Here is a 22,140-nt window from a genome sequence, read left to right on the forward strand (position 1 = left end):
CCATCTCTCCACCAGTGCCTATTTTCCACCACCAATGATCCCAGCATCCCTCCCACCACTGCCACCCTGTCCCCTCCACCCCACCTCACCTCTGTGGCAGGGCATCCCCTTTTTCTCTCTCTCTCTCCTTTTGGGTGTTGTGGTTTGCAGTAGAAGTATTAAGTGGCCATCATGTTTGGTCTATAGTCTACTTTCAGCCCGCATCTCCATCCCGAGCGAGCCCTCCTAGCACCCTTTACTTGGTGGTCCCTTCTCTATCTGAGCTGCCTTTTCCTCCAGCATTCGAAGCCGGCTTCTAAGCTGTGGAGTAATCCTCCTGCTACTCATCTGTTGGGTTCTCAGCAACCAGCCTGAGACCCTGGCCAAATCCCCTGTCCTTAGAAACAGGAGCAGGTTCTCTTCAAACAGGGCCCTAAGGCCCTGTGCCAGCATCTACCCAGAAAGCCTCCCTGGTTTAGGAGATAAAACTTAAAAGTCACCACTTGTCTGAGCTAAGCATACCCAGCCTTGAAAGGAGGGGAACATAAATCATTAGTTAACATCTGTAAAAGGCCAAGCAAAATGTTTACTCCAGAGCTGATAACCAGGTGTCCATGTTGTCCACTCCTCCCTAAATTTTTGCCTTTAAATATTAGTGTGTGAGCCTTAATAAAATGAGAGCTGCTTGACCTCCAAATCCGCCCCCTCTGCGTGGTTCTTTCTCGGTGGTGGCGGGAGGGTGGCCGCGGTGCGCTGAGGGGCAGGGCAGAGGCTTCTCCCCTTCCCACTCCCCCTCCTATAGGGAGTAAGTCCGGTGGCTGGGGGATCATACTCCAGTTTGCCGGGGTCTACTGGCCAGGACCCTGACATCTAGTGCCCGAACAGGGACGGTGTGGACATAGACAGCACAGACATCCCTAGGGCAAGGTATGATCTCCTGACCACCCCGAAGCCATGCAGTAAAATAGGCAACTGCATGGAGACACCAGGCTGGTAATTCAGGAAGGGGAATGCAACTGGAGCTAGAGCTCTGCCCCCTGATAGTAAGGCAGGCTATCCAGAAGAGTCCTCCTTGGGACAGGACTGTTCCAGTCAATTCTCACTTTGTTTTCGCTTCTCCCCCTCTTTCCCCCCCTACCATGGGGTGCCTAGCATCTGTTCTGTATTGTCTCGTTCTTGCTGTGTGTATTTTCGAAAGGACAGCAGCAACCGCCTTTCTCCCTGCGGGCATGGGTCGAGCACTTAAATGCCACAGGGCGCTCGCCGTTAGAAAAGACACCTGTGATCTTCCCACCTTCAACAGAGAAGAGGCCAGGCAGTCTGGTGAGCAACGTGGCCGGAGAAATGCTCCGGACCCGAATCCGGGCCAACAACACCAGGGATCCAGACGGAGGAGGTACAGCTGGCACACCTTCTCCGGATGGAGCCCTGGCGACACTGAGAAGCAACTAACACGGCTCCGGGTTGCGGGACTGGAACACATCCGAGCCTCGGGGGGGCACTGGAGTCGGGCAGCGCCTGCCCAAACTCCAAATGATCCCGGCCGCCGGAAGTCCTCGACCCACCCGCGCAACCTTTTCTAAAAACTGAAAACATACAATCTTTTAATGACAAACCAATTATCAAATGCTTCCTTAGTAGGGCTGTCTTCATTGGGGGGAAACTCCAACAACAATAGTGAGTTTTGTTTTGCAATATGGAATGTAAGCAAGGTAGAGAGAAAATGAAGTGAAATTCATCAGTTATACAGTTGGGGGGGCTCTGGCGGGGGGTATACTGGGGATTTTGGTGGTGGAATATGGGCACTGGTGAAGGGACGGTGTTTGAATATTGTATAACTGAGACATAAACCTGAAAACTTTGTAACTTTCCACATGGTGATATAATAAAAATTAAAAAAATAAATAAATAAAATAAAATAAAATAAAATGAAAAAAAAATAAAAATAAAAAAATATATAAAAAAAAGAAAAGACACCTGTGATAGGATGAGGGGGTCACAGCCTCGGGTTCCAGATAAACTCGAGTCCCCCACAGAAGAAAAACTGCAATGGGCAGGAACTCGTTAATAAGCATTCCATCCGTCACCATTTATTGCGGGTGCTGCTGAGTCTCCTCTGTATTCTTTCCTTTGCCTCAGTGGTCTCCTAGCAGGACCATCATCTATCCTGACCTTTCTGACACTACTAGATTCCCCAATATCATGGGCAACCCCATTCAGAAGGTGCATCACCCGCTCTGAAAGCCCTATGTTATCTGCTAAAGAGCCGGGGGCTAGAATTCTCTGAAGACAGGGCAGCTAAGATCTGGCGCTAACCTTGGGGTGGCTCCGTGGGTTCCCACTGGGGACTGCTTCTTCTGGGACACCTGAGATCAGGTAGAGAAGCTTGTCGGGGCAGACAGAAAAAAACAGGTAAAAGTCCCCCACCAGGTTTGCATGCAACAATAGCAGCTTTAAAAGCTTGCTTCCGGGAGTGGCCTGGAGAGTGGGCCTCTCCGGATACTAAACAAGCAGCTGTCTCAGGGCCGCCCCTTAGTGATATAGAAGATGAGATAGCTGAAGAAATTCTTGGGGGAGATAGACCTGAGCCTGTTCTCCCCACTGCCCTCCAGAAGGAGCTTCTACTTCCTTTTTCGACCCAAGATTGGAGAAGGACCATTGGAAACCCCTCTGGGCTTTTCCAGTTCAACCCGGGGGGAGCCTGGCCTGCAGTTTGGTATGGGGTGCTTTCTCAAAGAAAGCCACATGCAGGCAGAATGCAATGCTGCTGCCCAACCCCCCATCCCCATAACATACGGGCAGCTGTCAGGGACAGCAGATCAGTGGAGCACAGGCCCCCAGCAGGCTGCCATCCCGGGCCCTTATCAAGATCAGGTTTGAGCCTTAGCGTTATCAGCCTGAAGACGGCTTGATGAAGGCCCCTCTGAGGTTCCCCGGGGTGGAATGCAACAAACTACAGAGCATAGGGCAGCTTGTGCAGGCATGAAAAACAGCCCCATAGATAATTGGATATGTGCTACCCAACATTTAGGGTCCCCTTCGCAGACCCAGGTTCTAGCTGCAGCCTTACAGAATCAGAATAAACTACAGAAGGGGCAACCCCCAGGCTTGTCAATAAAAGGGGGAAAAGAGACCAATGTGCATTGGAGCATCCCCATTGTCAGCGGGGCACCACTAAAGATAGCCGTACTGCTGGACAGCAAGGAGTTCAAAGGAGAGCTAGACTTAGCCGCAGACAGAACTATGATTAGAATTGAGGAGCCCCTTCCAGAATGGAAAGAAGTGTGTCACTAAGGCAGCCTATCCCCATGCTGATAAGAAGATGCTAGTTCCCTACCTCAGAACTAGTCTTGACCAAGAAAGAAAAATGCTAGCATCTGATAGCATCTGACCACCTTAGGTTTCAACAACTTTGAAAAGGTTTTGCCGGCTTATGTCAACAAAAGTGCTTTTTTGATCCATTTCTAACAAGCAGGAAACTGGCTAATCAGGCTGAGAAACAGGGCAGAAATGTTTCCAATCAGCCGACAGGGCTCACTTTGCCCTGGGGACTGCCCCCTCCTTTCTCAGTCTATCAGTTTTCTCTGTGCCATTTTTGAAGGGTCAGATGGATCGATCAACTGCAGACATGTGCACATGTACATGTGGTGTTTCTAGTGAATTTATTGTCTGTCTGTCTGTCTGTCTGTCTGTCTGTGGAACACTCGAGTGTTAGAACTAGTTTGAAGTCAGTAATTTTTAGATCTGGGCAAACAAAATTAAGGGAGGTCAGAGTGATATGAAGCCCAGCAATTTAAAAGATCTAGGTATCTTTGGAACTTGTTAAATCAGGTTTAAACAAAGATTTCTAATCAGAATGTGGTGCCTACAAAGAAATTAAAATTTTCAATCTAAATTTCTTATTGGAAGAACATTAATAGTTATTAACTGTAGGATAACATAGCCTCAGGTAGTTTAGATTTATTGGGTTACTCCCATTACAGTGCTCCCATTCCTCTTTGTTTATTTGTAGCTTCTTTCTTAGTGTTGTGTTGACTTGTAAATATTGTTTTTCTCTTCTCCTTGAGTCCTTTGCATAGTTTATTCAGAGCAAGTCCTTTTTGTATGGACACAGGAAGACTTAACAAATGTTATGTTTTTGTAACCTGGGAGTCATTTGACTCTACATGATATTTTCCTCCAGGGCATCTGTTCTCTTGACCTAAGCCTCAGCTGCCCTTACTTCCTAGCATCCCCAAAGCACGGTCCCGACGAGGGACGAGACGGACTCAGGGCAAGTGGTGAGTTGTATGTTACCCTGGCATCGAGATGGGCCTGGCCAAAGGGCCTAATGCTTAACTACAAGTTAAGAGCTTGATCATGGACAAATGTTGTCATGATCCAAATAGTGATAACTAGATTTGGACCCTGCTAAGGTGAGGATTGATTAATCTGGCCTGAGTGCTGTGGTTTGAGCTTGTGGCAAGATGTTGCCAGGAGAGCTGCCTTACAAACCTCAATGTATCTTTTGCTATGTCCATGCAAAAATAACTAGTATTAAGATGTTAATGAGTGTTTGGAATGGGGAGAGGAGAAAAAACCCTTAAGAGGTATTTTGCCTACTGGCAGTCAGGAAGGGCTTTGAAGCGCCCCTAGGTTGTGTTCCCTTTAAACCTGACAGCCCTCAGGAAGGGCTTTATTATGTTGATTTTGCTACCTGGCTGGGCGTAACCTAGGGGCAAGGGTGAGAGAGGAAAAAGGGAGGAGAGAGATGGAGAGCAGTGGGAGTTGATCCAGAGAGAGGCTGGAGCTGGGAGTGCGGGAGATGAGAAAGATGGAAGATTGAATAAACAGTAACTAATCAGCAACCAGCTTGTTCCTCCTTCTTCCTTTGCCTGTTATTGGCCAACGGCTGTCCCGATCCAGCCCATACACAGCGGTTCTAGAGCACCAAACGTGGGCGGTGAGACACAGCCGCCTGGAGAGCCCGCGAGTGCACGCACCCCTCGGCGAGCTTTAGTTTTTTACAATTAACAGTTGAAATTCTTTTGAATTCCAGTATCTGTACTAACTAGGAAAAGCTACAGAATTAGAGCCAGAAACTAAAGTGAAATAAGAGTTCAGAGAATACAAGGCTTTATCTTACAAACATCAGCCAATTAAAAATAATAATAATAATAATATTAGGCCATTTTATAAACAATAGAGGTACAGAAGACATTAAAATTAAGTTTCTTCATGTTTTCATAAACAGTGGCAGTTCAAGTATCTTCTTACTCTAATACCAAAGTTTGGTAAGAACCAAAGGCCTTTTTCTGTGTCTGAAAGCATGTTTGTATTATTGTAAAGTATCTGGTATAGAAAATTCATGATTTGAAATAACTAAGGCAGAACTATTGTCTAAGTGTGTATATTTGTTTGCATCTGAATTGGACTGTTAGAACAACTGACCCAGGGGCATCTCAGGCAGTCAACTAGCCCCTGGAACAGTCCTGTGTTTGTCATCCGAAAAGCCTCAGGGAAGTTGAGAATGCTTCAGGACCTTGGGAAGGTTAATGAGCGAATGAGAATCCAGGGGACCCCGTTGAGGGGAATGCCTTGGATCCCTGCCATCGATTGTAGCCTCTTCCTAATTGTTCTTGATATAAAAGACTGCTTTTTTCCCCATCCCCCTACACCCAAATGATTGTGAAAAATTTGCCTTCTCAATCCCCAGCACCAATTTTTCAGGCCCAGATGAGAGATATGAATGGACAGTACTGCCCAGAGGTATGGCAAACAGCCCCTCTTTTTGTCAACAGTATGTGGCATCTACTGAAACCCATACAAGAAATGACAGATGTAATTCTCTATATTTACATGGATGATGTTATTATAGGGAGCCCCAACGAGGCCACTGTCAGCCAGGCTTATCAGAAACTCCAGGAGCTCTTGAAAGAAGGGGGTTTAGACACTGCCCCTGATAAGGTTCAAAAGTTGGCACCTTTTCCCATCCTTGGCACTACCCTCTGGCTTGACCATGCCACCCCTCTAAAGCCCCAGCTCAGTGTACAGGAAGCCTCTACACTCCCAGAGTTGCAAAGACTCTCAGGAGAGATTAATTGGCTCCAGGCATGGATCCCTATCTCCTCAGGACAGCTTGCTCCTTTGTTCTCAGCACTGAGGGGACGAGAGCTGGCAGATGTTATTGAGCTAGGGCCTGCGGAAAGAGCTGCACTAGGAGAAGCTCAGAGGGCTTTAAACAGGGCTTCTCTGAGCAGGTTTGACTCCAAAAAAAAAAGAGCTGGAGCTCTGGATAACAGCAGGCAAAGGAACTCAGCAGTAATCGTCCAGGAAGGAGACCCCCTCCAGTGGATACACCTGTCACTTGGGGGATGTCCCAGAGTTTATTCCCCTAGAGATCAGATGGCTAACCTAATCCAATGAGGCAGGGACCTAGCACTTCGGCATTATGCCCAAGAGCCACATACAATAATTGTTCCCTCCCGGCTTGGAGACCTGCAATAGGTAATGCGTTACAACGATAGGGTGGCAGTAGCCCTCAAAGGGATCCAAGGAAAATTCGTCACTATGGGCCATATAAATGGGTGTCTGCCTTTTCCCGCCTAGATTGGGAAGAGCCTACTTTATTTCAAAACAAACCCATTAAGGGTGGTATAGAAGTGTACACTGATGGCAGACAGAGAGGAATGGCTGTTATCATTAGAGGGGCAGGGCAGAGGCTTCTCCCCTTCCCACTCCCTCTCCTATAGGGAGTAAGTCCGGTGGCTGGGGGATCATACTCCAGTTTGCCAGGGTCTACTGGCCAGGACCCTGACACTCATCTCTACTATTCTTGGGTGTGTAACAGTCTTTTTTGACTGCTGTGAGGATCCCTATCTCCGACCCTGCACTATTCACAGCAATATGCAAATTATAAGCATGATAAGCACCAACTAGGCCAGGCAGCTCCCGCATCTGACCTCCTCTGTCTATATAGACTTGCCCTGTATCACAGCTGTTGAGCCTCAGTTCACTGCCACATCTTTGAGGTAGATTGATTTCCTGGTTGACAACTCTTAGTGAAGAGGAGGGCAGGTTAAGGGTTAAATTTGTCTTTGTAACTGTTTGGCTGCTTTGAAAGATGTTTTCTCGACCTACCACTGGGCAGGAAACTGTCACCAAATGGGCCAACAAACTGCCCTAGGAACTGTATGCAAACATTTGCAGGGAAACAGTTAACTGTCAACAAATGTTGAGATAAGCAAATTAAGTGACCTATGTGATCCAATAGGTGTGATTCCCTTTGATGCTACAATATGTGTGATTTTCCCTTTTCTCCCCCAAAAGGGTATAAAAACAGCTCGCTTTTTGAGTTCGGGGCCTTTGGCTATGCCGCGCTATTCAGGCACAGTTGAAGGTCCCAATATAGCTATACTGGCGTTTGCAGAAAGAGTTGTCTTGGTTTTGTTCTTTCGTTTCTCCGAGCCTCCCCCGGGCAGAGATCTGCCACCCCTAACATTAGGACCTTTTTGGAATGAGGGTGGTTGAAATCCCTTCCCTCTGACTAGGTCGAACAGCCACCACACCCAATCTTCTCTACCCAACCAACAGGCCCAGCGTCACAGCTCCTGAACCTCATGACAGCTCCTCCAAATTCCATGCTACTAACAGCACAGTAGGAAAACAAACCCGCTAGGGAAGAAGCATAGAAGCTCGCCAAGCTCAATATGCAAAAACAGTAACACAGAGGACTCAACCAGCAGAAGCAGCTCAAAAAGTCCTCAGACAATGACATTAGTAACAAATTATAAGGATGTCAATTAACTCAAAGAAACAATGGCCCATTTAATCAGCAAAGCATAGGGGAAGAAAGTATGAGTGCTGGAATGAGAAAACCACAGGCAGAAATGAAAAGGTAGATGATATTTTTTTAAAAAAATCAACAGAGGCTCTGAACAACAGACTAACAACAACTAAGCAAAAGATCAAAGAAGTCCAAGATGAGATGAGGAAGCCACTAGGAAACAACAAAAGGAGGTAAATAATCTGAAAATAAATAAAAAGAATCATCAGAGAACTATGGGATGGGTTTTAAAGAAACAATATAAAACAGAGATCCTAAAGAACTAGAAGGCATGTCTGCTGAAGAAACAATGATTAAATCATCAATAAGAATTTTCCAGAGTTCAAGAATACAGGCACCATGATCCAAGAGGCCCAAAGGGTCCCAGCAAAAATAGAACCAACCAAAACTTCCAAGACACACTTTGCTTAGAGCAACAAAAACCAAAGACAGGAAACCATTACAAAAACCAGTGGCTCCTTTTAATGCTCATTTGATAGAATTACTGTGAGTCTTATAAGCTTTCCCTTTTATGCAAGTTTTGTTTTTTTTCCCTTAATCTTTCTGTCTTTGGTTTTTGTCATTCTAAGCACAATGTGCCTCGGAGTTTTCTTAGAGGAAGCTATTTTTGCTGGGTCTCTTCGGACTCTTGGATCATGATGTTTGTATTCTTCAACTCTGGGAAGTTCTTAACTGTGACTTTTTTAACAAATAGTTCTTCATTGAATAACAAACAGTTCTTCATTGAATTGGTTCTCAGGGACTCAGATAATTCTTATGGCGTTCTTGCTGAGGTCATCCCACAGTGCTCCGGTGTACTATTCATTTCACTGCAAACTTTTTATCTTCTGTTATTTTTGAAAGGTTTCCTTCCTCTCATCTTGGATCTTCTTTTCTCCAACTGCTGTTAATATGCTTCACAGAGCTTCCTTTGAGTGTTCTATATCACCTACCATACTCTTCATTTCTGTCATTTCTACTTGTAGTCTTCTCTGTTCAACTCTCATGCTTTCTTGTGCTTTGCTAACTACCTGTGCCATCGTTTCTTTGAGCTCATTAAACTTGGTTCTCAAAATCTAAAATCACATCTTAGTCAAAGTGCCATTCTCACTCTAATAATTTTCTTCCCTCAACCCACCCCAAACTCATGTGAAATTTTTCCACCCCAGTGAAAACTCTTTCTTCCATAGACTTTCTTAGATACAACCCTCGTACCTGTAAAACTCATATACTTCTGGCTGTTGGAGGTCTTCTTTGAGTTATAAAATTCCAATGCATCCAAAACAGCCTGTGGATTTTTCTTTTGCTCTGACTTTGTGATATTTGATGTCTGAAGCAAGCGAGCCCACTGTTCCGGCATTCCCTGTATGAGAGATAAGCAAATACACGGTCACTGGTGTCCCTAAGGGAAAACAAGAGCTAACTCTGATACCAGCTGGCAAGTAAAGCCAGGTCCGTTAGTCATTCCTTTCTCTCCAAACCACTGGAGCTCTCCACAACCCTCTTTATAATACCTATCTTATTGTATTAGTCATTAAGTTCTTTGATTGTTTAACAAAGAATTCCTCTATTCCTCCAGTAGATCACTGTTCTCATTTTTGTTTTTTGTGGTACCAGAAACTGAACCCAGAGACTCACATGCAAGGCATGTGCTCTACCACTGAGCCACATCCCCAGCCCAAATTTCCTCCTTTAAAGCAAAAACTAAGTCTGATTTATCTCCGAATCAGCAGTGTCTAGAATCAAACCTGCTGTCAAAGGACCAGTTATCAGAGGTCTAATGAAGAAATAGAAATTTATAGGGTTTTCTAATAAAGAGAAATTGACCAGAGATGAGATGAGAAAATTATCTGTATGCATAAGTATAAGGAAGCAGTAATGAGATTCTCGGCAAAGACAGAGGCATCTGGGAGACTAGATAAGATTCAAACTAGTAGTGCATATCCACAATATCTTCCTGTCACACAGGACTTACCGTAAATTCCCCTGTGATAGCATCAAAGCCAACATGAATTGTGTGCTCAAAGTCTGAAGGAAGAGAAATTTCTGGCCGTTCCTTCTCCTTCTTCTTATTGGCTACATGAAAAGCAGAAAAAGAACTTTAAAAAACAAGAATATTACTACATTTTTTAAGGTTTATTTAGTTATTTTTAGAGCTGAAATTTCTAGGGGCTAAGCATTGCTCAATTCACATATTAATTTATAGAATCTGACACTAAATTATACTGGACTTTACAGTATCATTTAGATCTAAAATGGACACTCAAGGCAAGACAATACTGTGTCAAAATAAAGTGAGCAACAGAAAAAAATACTCCTCAGAGTTTGGAGTCTTGGCTCTACCACTAGTGAGTCAGCCAATCCAAGTTAATCCAAAAAGTCACTCCTTTTCTGAATTCTGGTCTCCTCATTTATAAAAGGAGGAAACCAGAGTGGACAGTCTTCAAAGACCAGCCTTGGCATCCTATACTTACTGAGTTTCTATAATACATCTTTCCTCACACCAGTGTTTCTGAAGGTGGGTGATGCCACCCCGGGGAGGAGGTGTCACTGGAACAGTTAAGGGGTAGTAGCCTTCGGTACTGGGGGACACTTTCTGCTTGATCCTTTGAAGGAGGATTTCCAGGGGGCACTGAGTAATGTTTTTTCTGCAAAGGTGGTGTAAGCCATGGAGCTTAGGGGCCGCTGCTCGACACTAGCTCCATTCTACCAACCACACGGAACCAGCTGTGATTCGCCAAGCACAACGGATCCTTTCAAAACTCTTCACATTTTTTAAAGCTATTCCCTTTGTCTGTGAATTGCCTTGCCTGGTCCCTTCCCTTACCACCTCACCAGACAGATTCTTTTATTTATTATTTTCAGACCTTAGTTTAAAGGTCATTGTTGAAGTGATGCTGGCTCAGCTCTCAAGCCACCCGGATTGGTTACCCGGTGCGAACGCTTTAGCAGGTGCTAGAGGCAAAAGCTTCAGACATTGTAGTAGTCTAGACAACGGCAACAGGCTGATGCCAGGGGGCACAGTGCTCCTCAGAGAACAGTTTAGATTAATAATTTGCCATTGGCCGGGATTGGGGTGGCAGGTTGCCTCTAGAAACCCTGAATGACAATAAGCTTCATTTCTATTTAGGCGGGGTAGAGGCTCTGAGTCTGTGCCCCTGAGGCTGTTCTTGCCACACAACCGTTAATCTCCCCTTCTGCTGCCCCTTACCACATGCCATCACCCTGCACGTGCAGCATTCCTTTGCCTCTGTGTAATCACTGCTAACCTCAGATAAACTTGTCTGTTGACCACCAGTCTAGTAATCATCAGTCTGTAGTTCACATCTGCATCTATGAAATATTAGTCTTAGAACATGTCAGAACTGGCTCAACACATTCAGGTCCAGTACCATGGGATGGTACAGGTCATCTCATCTGTGACGATTTCTGTTACCTGGTTCAGCAATTTTATTTTATTTTATTTGCTTTTTAGGTCACACCCGACAATGCACAGGGGTTACTCCTGGCTGTGCTTGGGGGACCACATGGGATGCTGGGAATCGAACTCAGGTCAGCTGCATGCAAGACAAACGCCCTACCCACTGTACTATCTCTCCAGCCCCTGGTTGGGCAGTTCTAAACCCTCTCCTCTGCCAATTGTATGTATTTATCTTCCAGACACACTGAGTCCCAAGTTCAAATCCTCATAAACTTCCAGACATTATTGCATTTCTGACATAAAACAGGCACTCCGATAGTACAAAAGAAACAAATAATTAAAAAAAACCCGTAATTCGGACACAGCAGTGAATTGTGGAAGACAGCAGTTTGCCAGAGAGGTCTCTGGACCCCGTACCAAGTAAATTCCACCAGGGCACCTCAGATGGAGCGGGCATGTCCTGTCTGCCCACTCCAGATGAAACCTCCGTGGCCACGGAGCTTCCAGAAGCAAAACCCAGGTACTCGAGTTCAAGGACTAAGACTCCAGGCCACCTGGCAGCCACAGAGATGGGCCGGCCCTTCCTGTCTCCCTGCCAGCTCGGGGTCCTGGCTGTCATACCCACTAACTGTCTCTGGACTCCATCTAAGCGCATCAATGACCTAGATCTGGAGACTCCCAGTGAACCTCAAAATGGACTAGCTCCCTACAGAGATGTGTCTGGACCCCAACCATTTACCATTTTAGAATTCCAAAAGTGCACAGCTACTTTTGTGACTGTATGACCTCTCATGGTATTCATAATAAGCAACAGAAAATACATTATCTAGCATCTGCCCCTGGAAGGCAGGCTTGAATGGTGGTGGGAAAATCCAAAATAATGGTGGTGGGAAGGTGCAATGGTGGTGAGATTGGTGCTGAAATATTGAATGTAATCAATTAATGTGAAGAGCCTTTTGAAAATAAAATTATATATATATATTCCTCTCTGTTTATCTTTAACCTCTTCTTGTGCTCTGCTTCCTTTATCTGTTAATCACGTACATCCCCAAATCAGACCTTGGGACTCATTAGGTCAGATTCTTCAGTGATTTCTGGATTTTGTATTTTTAAGTTAAATATTGCTTTTCTCTTTCCTTTATGTCCTTTGCAGTTTACTTTAGAGCAATGTCCTTTTTGTATAGACACAGGAAGACAGTTAATGCTATGCCTTTATAACTTGAAAGTTAATTGACTTCGAATAGTATTTGCTCCTGGGCATCCATCATATTAATTCCACTTAAGCCTCGGTTGCCCTTATTAGTTCCTAGAACCCCCAAAGGAGGGTCCCGACAAAAAAACTTGGATGGACTCAGGGCAAGCTGTGAGCTACCCTGGCATTGAAACGTGACAGGCCAAGCGCCATGAAACTTATAAGAGCATGGTTATGAACAAACTCTGTCATGACCCAAAGGAAAGTGACTGAACAAATGATATAGGCAGGTAGACAGGGAAAGGCCCTTGGCAATGAAATTTAAGTCAACAAAACTTTTGGGAAGGAAAATTTTGAGACTGATCCACCTTGTGGATACAGAAAACAAAGATCTGATAAGACCATCGGCAGACCCTGGGGAGACTGGACCTCCCCATGAAGTTCCTCTCCTCCAAAACCCTCAGACCTCTCCCTTAATCCAATTGATTTTAGTGATTCAGCCCTGAGAAGACTCCAGATGATCTAGATCAAGATGACCCGAGGAGAGCCTATAAAAAGCCAGCCCAAGAGCCCATTTAGGCTCTCTCCACCCTTGGAGAAGCCCACATTCTCTCTTGAGTGTGTTACTCTGTCTCTCTTACTCTCCACTCTTTCCCACTTTCTCTTCCTCCTTCCCTTCAAAAACCCTCCCAATACTGTTTAACTTCACTGCTTGTCTACTCCTGAAATTCTTTTCTGTTAGTGAGACAAGAACCCAGTTATCCTGGGTATGGCCTGGGACTAGTTTCTCCTTTCCTGCAAAGAGCAAATTCTCGCTCCAACCTGAGTCCGTGGCTCCCTGAGAAATCAGGTGGTGGGGATCAACTCCCATGCCTGGAAGACCAAGCAGACTTCAGGTGTGGCCTGACAGTCACCTTGTGGGGCTGGCGGGGCTCAGGCCCATGCCAAGCAGGGGCTCATCGCAGACTTTATGGGTCCTAGTCTTCCCAGCGGGTCCCGGGTGGCAGAGGTGGAGTGGGAGGAGGTGACCGTCTTTCCTCCTGACCCACGTGAGCCACCCAGGGGGTCCACCGACATCACACAAACCCTGCTGGGGTTAGGAAGGACTAATCTGGCCTGGGGCTGGAGTGATAGCACACTGGTAGGGCATTTGTCTTGCACGAAGCCGACCCGGGTTCTATTCCTCCGTCCCTCTCGGAGACCCTGGCAAGCTACCGAGAGTATCTCGCCTGCATGGCAGAGCCTGGCAAGCTCCCCGTGGCGTATTTGATATGCCAAAAACAGTAACAACAAGTCTCACAATGGAGACGTTACTGGTGCCTGCTCAAGCAAATTGATGAGCAATGTGATGACAGTGACAGTGACAATCTGGCCTGAGAACTGTAATCTGGGATCTAGAGTGAGATGCCCCCAGGAAAGCCACCCTTAAGCTTAATATATCTCTTACTGTGTCCATACAAAATAACTAGAAAGATTATTAAGAAGTAAACTTAAGATTACTGTTTATATGGATATGAACTAAGGAAAGGATAAATGCACCCTTAGATGAAATTCCACCCTTGACAGATCTCCTAGCAGGAGGAGATCCTTATCTTAACAGAGCTTCCCGGAAGGAAGGCTTTCATATATGCTGATTGTGCTCTCTGACCTAGGTGTAGTGGCTACTTTCAACCTTGGAGGTTGAGCTCTTACCTAACAGGAGGGACAGGAGAAGACGGGAATGAGTGCGGGGAGAAACCTGAATGGGGCGCACAGTGAGACTGGAATAGGTGCGCAGACAGAATGGAATAAACAGTGACTGATCACCAACCAGCCTGGCGGCCCTGTTCCCTCCTTCAGGCATTGCCTCCTTCGGCAGGGGCAGGCCATGTGGGGAAGCGGCTCATGGGCACAGAACGAACCCGGCGGGCAAGTGCCCACAGTTTAATTGAACACACACTTCGGGTTGTGAAAACACATCTAGAAAAAGATTCCTAACTAAATGCTGTAGGACTTCTTGGAATAAACAAAAGGCTCCAGATCCTAACCACAGGAACAAGCTTTCCTACTTGGAATTCAGCAACTGTCACTTATTGACTCTCAGTTATAGCTTCGTTCCATCATTTACACATTCCCCCAAGTACACAATGAAGGTAAGCTGGAGGTAATCATTATGTAACGCCCACATTCTCTACCCACTGCCAACTAAATTTTCAACTCTGGAGCCAAAGCGAAAATTCAACAGGTAGGGCATTTGCCTTGCACGCGGCCCACCTGGGTTCAATACCCAGCATCCCAGATGCCCCCCCCCGCCCCCGCCAAGCACCACTAATAGTAATTTCTGAGTACAGAGTCAGGAGTAAGCCTTGAGCATCATTGGGTATGACCCCACCTCCTCCAAAATTTAAAAATTAAAAAAAAAATTCAAAAACAACCGTAGCCCATGAAGAACTTCTTTCTCAGCTCCCCAAACTCTTTGAAGCCCCAAAACCACCACTCAAGAAATTGTTTCCAAAAATCTGCCTAAAACCCAGGCATCTAACTTTGCTAAAAGCACCATGAAAAAAAATCAAATGTGTAACCCATACTGAGAATCAGCAGAGATGATACTGTTTTAATGAAACAGCTACTTCAGGAAGACAACTCTTCATAGCTACCACTGCCCAGCTGAGACAATGAACTATCTACTTTTCTCTAAACCACTGCCTCCACAAATGAAAATGCGTTGTTGTGGGTATCTGATAAAACACAAAATAAGGAGCTGGGGAGTGCATAGTGGGTAAGGCGCCTGCTTTGCACGCCGCTGACCTGGCTCGATCCCAGGAACTCCATGTGGTCCCCAGCACCCATCAGCAGTGATCCCTGGTCTGGGTGTGGCTCAAAAACAAACAAAATAAAATACAAAATAAAGTTTATCTGCACTAAAATTCAGAAACTTCATATTTATAGAGTGTACTTACAACTTATAAAACAATTTAACATCATTTATGTTAAATTACAAAATCCTACTAACGATATGTCACTATTACTGGTTATTGTCACTCTACAGATAAGGATATTGGAGATAAAATAAGAGAGAAAAAAATCACAGTTAATAAATGTCAGAGGTGAGACTCAATCTACATTCTCTAAGTCCAAATCTAGATAATTTCTCTATGCAACTTATAAGTTGCAAATACTTTTTGAAGGGAACCCCACTTCAAAGACTGCAAAAATTGCTGTGTATCCTGCTAAAATCAAGTGCAAAAGAGCAAGTTAACAAATGCTTTATGTTTGAATGGTAGCATCAATAAGAACAAACTGAAAAAAAAATCCCCAGAAAAAATAAAAGCGGAGAGAAACCCTCATCATTTATTTCATCTTTTTTCTCGCATAACTGATTTTTAAAAACAAATGACTCCAATTTGACCCAAGTAGCACTGTAGCACTATAGCACTGTCCTCCTGTTGTTCATAGATTTGCTCGAGTGGGCACCAGTAATGTCTCCATTGTGAGACTTGTTGTTACTGTTTTTGACATATCGAATCCGCCACAGGGAGCTTACCAGGCTCTAGTATAATGCATTAATTGTAATCACTGGTCTTAAAGTTAAAAAGAGTGAAAACTATGTCTTCAAAGTATGCATATTAAAAAAATAAAATAAGGTCAGAGCAATAGTACAGCAGGTAGGGTGCTTGCCTTGCAAACGGCTAACCCATATTTGATCTCTGGCATCCCATATGATCCCCCCAATCCACCAGCAGTGATTCTGAGCACAGTGCCAGGAGTAAGCCCTGAGCACAGCTATGTGTGACTTAAAAACAAAACATACAAAACCTGATAACTGGGTGGTCAGGTGGGAGACAAAATAAAAAAGAAACTACAACTATGGAATAGAGAGATAGGGCAGCAAATATGGAGCGGGCCTTGCATGCTTCTGATCCAGATTTGATCCCTGGCACCCCTGAGCCAGGACTATCCTTGAGCACAGAGCCAGAAGTAAGCCCCACACATCACTGGGTTTGGCTCCAAATCAAGAAAAAAAAAAATCTATAACTAGGACACAAAAGAGAAGTCATTAGGCCATTAAATGAAAATTTCTTACAAGTCTATTCTTTTGGGGCTGGAGCGATAGCACAGCGAGTAGGGTGTTTGCCTTGCACGCGGCCGACCCGGGTTCGATTCCCAGCATCCCATATGGTCCCCTGAGTACTGCCAGGAGTGATCCCTGAGTGCAGAGCCAGGAGTAACCCCTGTGCATTGCCAGGTGTGACCCAAAAAGCCAAAAAAAAAAAAAAGGAAAGGAAAGAAACAAGTCTATTCTTTCTATCTCTATTCTTTCAATTTATAGAGATGTAGCTTTAATCTTGGACGATGAGATCTATTTTTAGAACAGATTTACCTTGGTTTATCCAGTTAGGATTTCCAGAAGAACCCCTCTAAATCTAACTAGATTAAAGTACTTATATATGTATATATGTGTGTGTGTGTGTGTGTGGAGGGCAGTTTTTTAAAAAAAAATTTATTTAAATATGAAAGTTCCAAGGGGCTGGAGTGATAGCACAGCGGGTAGGGCGTTTGCCTTGCACGCGGCCGACCCGGGTTCGAATCCCAGCATCCCATATGGTCCCCTGAGCACCGCCAGGGGTGATTCCTGAGTGCATGAGCCAGGAGTGACCCCTGTGCATCGCCAGGTGTGACCCAAAAAGCAAAAAAAAAAAAACAAAAAAAAAAAAATATGAAAGTTCCAAGTTCCATATTTATAATATCTTTTATAATTAGAGAATTTCAAAGCAACGAGACTGTATATACCTGAGGATAATGCCTACTGGTTGACTCTTAAGTTTTTTAAGATTAAACAGATTAGGGCTGGAGCAATAGCACAGTGAGTAGGGCATTTGCCTTGCACGCGGCCGACCCAGGTTCAATTCCCAGCATCCCATATGGTCCCCTGAGCACCACCAAGGGTGATTCATGAGTGCAGAGCCAGGAGTAACCCCTGTGCATCACCGGGTGTGACCCAAAAAGCAAAAAAAAAAAAAAATTAAACAGATTAGATTTAATTTTAGATTAAATAGATTCTCTATTGACTTTAGTCAATAGAGAAGGAACTGCTCTAAATCACGCAACCAACTTATGACTGTATGGAAGAACCAAGACTATGACCCACACGACCAGAGTCCTATTTCCCACTGAACATACTAGAGATCACCTCCACAATGAGAACTGAAAGTCATGCTTTCATCATTAGCTGTTCTAGGTGAGACTCTTGAGGGGGAACATTTTTTATTGGTAAGTAATTACATATATTCAGAGTTAGGCAAACGTTTCTATTATCAATTTTATGACATTTTCAACACTCAAAAAAAAAAAACAAAACCACGTACCTTACTCACAACTCTCTAGCCACCTAAACATCCCCCCACAGCCCTACTTTTTGTCCATGGATTTGTTATTTCAGGCTTCTCATATAAATGAAATTCTTTTTCATTTTTTTTTTTGCTTTTTTGGGTCACACCTGGCAATGCACAGGGGTTACTCCTGGCTCATGCACTCAGGAATCACTCCTGGCGGTGCTCAGGGGACCATATGGGATGCTGGGAATCGAACCCGGGTTGGCCACGTGCAAGGCAAATGTCCTACCCACTGTGCTATCTCTCCTGCCCCCCCCTTCCTCATTTTAAAAACTGGATTGGCTTTGTATTACTGTACTGTAATAGTTCTTCAAATATTTCTGTTACAAGTCTCTCAGAGGATAGATGATCTGAAAATATTTTCATTCTGTAGATTACCTTTCTTCTTCCTTGATGGTATCCTTTGAAGCATAAAAGCCTTCCACTTCCACGTCAGAGAAACAGTACAACAGGCAGGGTGCTGACCTTGCATGCTGCTGTCCCACTTTGATCTCCAGCATCCCATCTGGTCCCAAGTACCACTATCAGTGATCCCTGGGCTCAGAGCCAAGAGTAAGTTCTAAGCACCACTGATGTGTCCCAAAAAAGTTTTTAATTTTCATGATGCCTTTTAGGCAGGAATATTAACCCTGAGACATGAACAATTCCAACATTTAAATTATATGTCTTCTTTACTACATAAAGAAACTTAGACTGAAGCTCTATTTATTTATAGAGATAAAAGTATGGTTGATATTGTGCAATAGTAAAAATAAGCACACAAGGCTAGAGATATAGGAAATAAAGCTTGCCTTGCATGTAGCCAACCCTGGTTTTATTCCTGATACTATGTATGGTCCCCCAAGTACCACCGTGGGTCACTCCTGTGCACAGGGCCGGGGAAAAACCCTTGAGCACCACCAAGTACTGCCCAAACCCTCACCCCAAGTCATCTAAATTGATAGATAAATAAAGCATTAATGTATGTGGGAGAAGGTTCTAAGATAAGGTAACACCACCTAGTTATAAACCCTGTATCTAGGAAAATTGCAGCAACCTAAATAAATTAACTAGAAACATCAAAATTAAGTAACTTACCCATATCTCTTCTATCTAGATCCCAAAGAGCAAGGTGAAGTGGGGAAATGGGTAAACATACATATGTAACACTACAGGCCCAAAGTACTTAATACATGGCCTCTATAGTTCTCATTTCAGTAACTGAATAATCTTTTCCAATATATACGATCATTGCCTATTAGACATCTATACATCAAGGAAACTCAAATGCAAAGTGGCTAAAATTATCTTTTTACCTTAAATGTATTTAAAGTCACCATGTTCCCTGTTCCCAAATCACCAACCATTTTGATCTGTTCTTCATGTGTTGTTCCCTATTGGGTCAGTGATACGCTCCTCTACTACCTCTCATGGAATCATGCAATCACATTTATCTGTGACATGATATTGAGCCTATTGTTTCAGAATCCTAATTCTAATTTTTCACCATCTGTTTTGCTATGATGATTCTAAGGTTTAAAACAAATAGTCATAAATGGGCACTAACAGGTTCTCTTCAAAAGGCACAATATTAAGATCTTTGTGTACAATCTTCACAAAACACCATTGTAAGACAGTCCCTCAATTTTAGAGATAAAAATACCAATCTTCTTAAAAGAGTTTCTAATCTAAGGAAACTGGATGTCATGTGTACTTTGTAGCAATAATCGAGTGTGACATATGACACACCAACCTTACGAGAAAGCTATTATTAGCATCTTGTCCAAGAACAATATAAGGCTTACAGAAATTAAATTATTCCCTAATATCACATAACTAATAAGAATGGGGTCTATCTATTCCCACAACGGGCTTTTGATCATTATATTTATTTCTTTTATTTTGCTATTTTTATTGCTGATACTATTTTTCTGTCTGTCTTTCTCTGTCTCTCTCTCACACCCCTCACACTTCTCTAAGTAAATTTTTTTCAATAAAACTATTTTACTTCCCTAAAAAAACAAAAAAAAATCTTCCCTTGGAGACAAGAAAGAGAAAGCCCCAGAGTTCCCTTATTCCCACGACTAGAGAGCTGCTAAGTGAAGAATTCAGTATCTGGACCTGGACGACCTCAATCAGAAGCTCATGACCACTACTCACAGACAGGCGGTTTCTTCAGCATACTACAAGAACTGGAGGACTGAATACTTAACTTCAAATCAACAGTCATTTAAATTGACCTCTATAAAAAAAAAGTCACCCTTTAGGGGATGAAGAGGCAGCTGAGTTTAGGGTGTTGCATGCACTCAGCCTCAGTGTGGCTGTGGAAACAGCATGGAGCCCAGAGCATTGCCAGGTGTAATCTGGAGGCCCCCACGTACCGCCCAGCGTCACCTGACACTGCAGGCAGGGGTCAAGCAGGACCTCACTCTTGGACCCTGCACTGGGTATTGTCACAGGTGACACGAAGGCCTCTGAGGGCAGCTTGGCAGGTGCCCTAGAGTGAAAAAAATCATCGATCACATGAACACTTAAAAGACTTTCACTTTTGGGCTAAAGAGACACCAAATTCCGCCAAGAGCAATCCCTGAGTGCGCAGTCAGGACTAAGTCCACAACTAGATGTAGACCCCCCCAAAAAAAAACACCCAAAATAAATTAAAATATGCTACCACCACCACCCCTTGTTCATAAGGATCTCAGTGGTTTTATCAGTTACACTGTTAAAATTCTGATTTTTCTTCTAGAAGTTTTATCAATAAATAGGAAATGATTTTCTATTATGAGCTATTCTTACTAGAAACTGAATTCTCATTCCGTAACTAAGCATCCTTTACTTGGTCATTACAAGCCTTTTAACTGATTCTCAAAATTAGGTGTCAGAAAGGAATATCTGACTAAAGAATAGACCATTCCAAATGAAACCATTTTTTGGGGGGGTAGGGGGATCAAGGCAAAGACATTTACATTTTAGTATTTCTTATGTGTTTTGTGTTCACAAACATTAAGCAAGTTCACACACACACACACATACACACTGAGTGTGTGTGTGTGTGTGTTGCCAGGAAAGGAATCCAGGGTTTCACATATGCAAGGTTAGTGCTCCACTGATGAGCCACAACTCACCCAAGAAATGAAATACATAAGGATTTCTGCTTGGCAAAAATATGACAAAAGTATAATTATTTTCTTAGAATTTTGTTCCTGTCATTAAGACAGTAGAAAATACAAAGGAGATATGCATGCAGGAAGGGTGCTAAAGTTGAAAAAGGATCAGCCAGCTCTTCAGGTTACAAAACAAAATTTTAAAAAAATTAAGTATACAAACATGAGAAAGAAATGAAAATACTGTACTTTTATCTCCAGTTAGGATGGATCGGTAAAATCTGTCCTTCTTCTTCTTCTCCTCTGGGTTTGGAGGCAGGGGTTTGGAGCCATGGTTCAGGGCTCCAGCTTCTTTGCTGCCAGCTCCAATCATAGTGCTTGTGTTTCTCATTGGAGGGGCTGGGGGTTTGTCTTGAATGTCGAGGCCGTTATTTGACATGGTCACCACACCAGCAGCTACTGGAATCAAAAGGAACGCAGCTTTTACTTTCAAGCAAAAGGAAATACATATTTCAAATGTCAAGATTCGAACTCTATGATTCCAGAGCCAGAGTACAGCAGGGAAGACTTTTGCCTTACTACGGCCAACCTAGGGTTGAGCTCAACATCCCAACTCTGAGCACTGCCAGGAGGGATCTCTGAACACCACTGGGAATGTCCAAAAACAAATATGCAATTCTTCCTCCAAGGCCTAGCTCAAGTCCTTTCACTGCACACCATCACAACTGCTAGCTAATTTTGTCAAAAATATTCCAAAAAATAATTTCTATTCAATGCCATGCAGTGTTAAAAAAATTCACAAGGTGTGTGACTAGAAAGGCAGAACAGTGGGTAGGGTGCTTGCCTTGCACGCATAGTTCAATCCCTGCCCCGCAGACCCCCGGAGCACCACCAGGAGTGATTCTTGAGTGTACAGTCAGGAATAACCTTCTGAGCATCACCAGGTGTTTCCCAACACACAAACAAAACAAACAAGTTCACAAGGTTTTCTCTATTCTTTGAAGGCACTGGAGAATCAAAATATACCATAATGTAATTTAAAAGGCAGAAACCGGCGCAAATAAATTATGAATCTCAATTTCATTTACTAGATTTAGAGAAATTTCTTAATGACCTCGTTTCCATTTATTAATTCACATGAAGATAAAATAAAGCAGCTAACAGCATTTCAGAGTGCATTATCTGCCAACTTCTAATTTTATAATCCCAGGAAAATTACTTTCTCTCTATGGAACAGATACATCACTGTATGAAGGGTAATTAAAGTAGCCTATTTTGCAAATAGTTTT

At 43.7% G+C, this 22,140-nt stretch overlaps 1 protein-coding gene across 2 annotated transcripts in view; it reads right to left on the reverse strand.

The window, feature by feature from the left end:
• Positions 1-22,140, reverse strand: part of PAK1 (p21 (RAC1) activated kinase 1) — a 163,043-nt gene that overhangs the window by 67,434 nt on the left and 73,469 nt on the right. Inside the window, exons 2-4 of one of the 2 annotated variants that reach the window (XM_055126951.1) lie at positions 21,101-21,307; positions 9,759-9,859; positions 8,999-9,146 (exon numbers count right to left, since the gene is read on the reverse strand). In XM_055126951.1, coding sequence (XP_054982926.1) covers positions 8,999-9,146; positions 9,759-9,859; positions 21,101-21,290 — 439 coding nt within the window. In that variant the 5' untranslated portion in view covers positions 21,291-21,307. Of the gene's footprint in view, positions 1-8,998; positions 9,147-9,758; positions 9,860-21,100; positions 21,311-22,140 lie in introns of both variants that reach the window. The other variant, XM_055126950.1, reaches the window with a different exon arrangement.

Source organism: Sorex araneus, chromosome 2 (genome assembly GCF_027595985.1).
Source record: "Sorex araneus isolate mSorAra2 chromosome 2, mSorAra2.pri, whole genome shotgun sequence".
Lineage (NCBI taxonomy): Eukaryota > Metazoa > Chordata > Mammalia > Eulipotyphla > Soricidae > Sorex > Sorex araneus.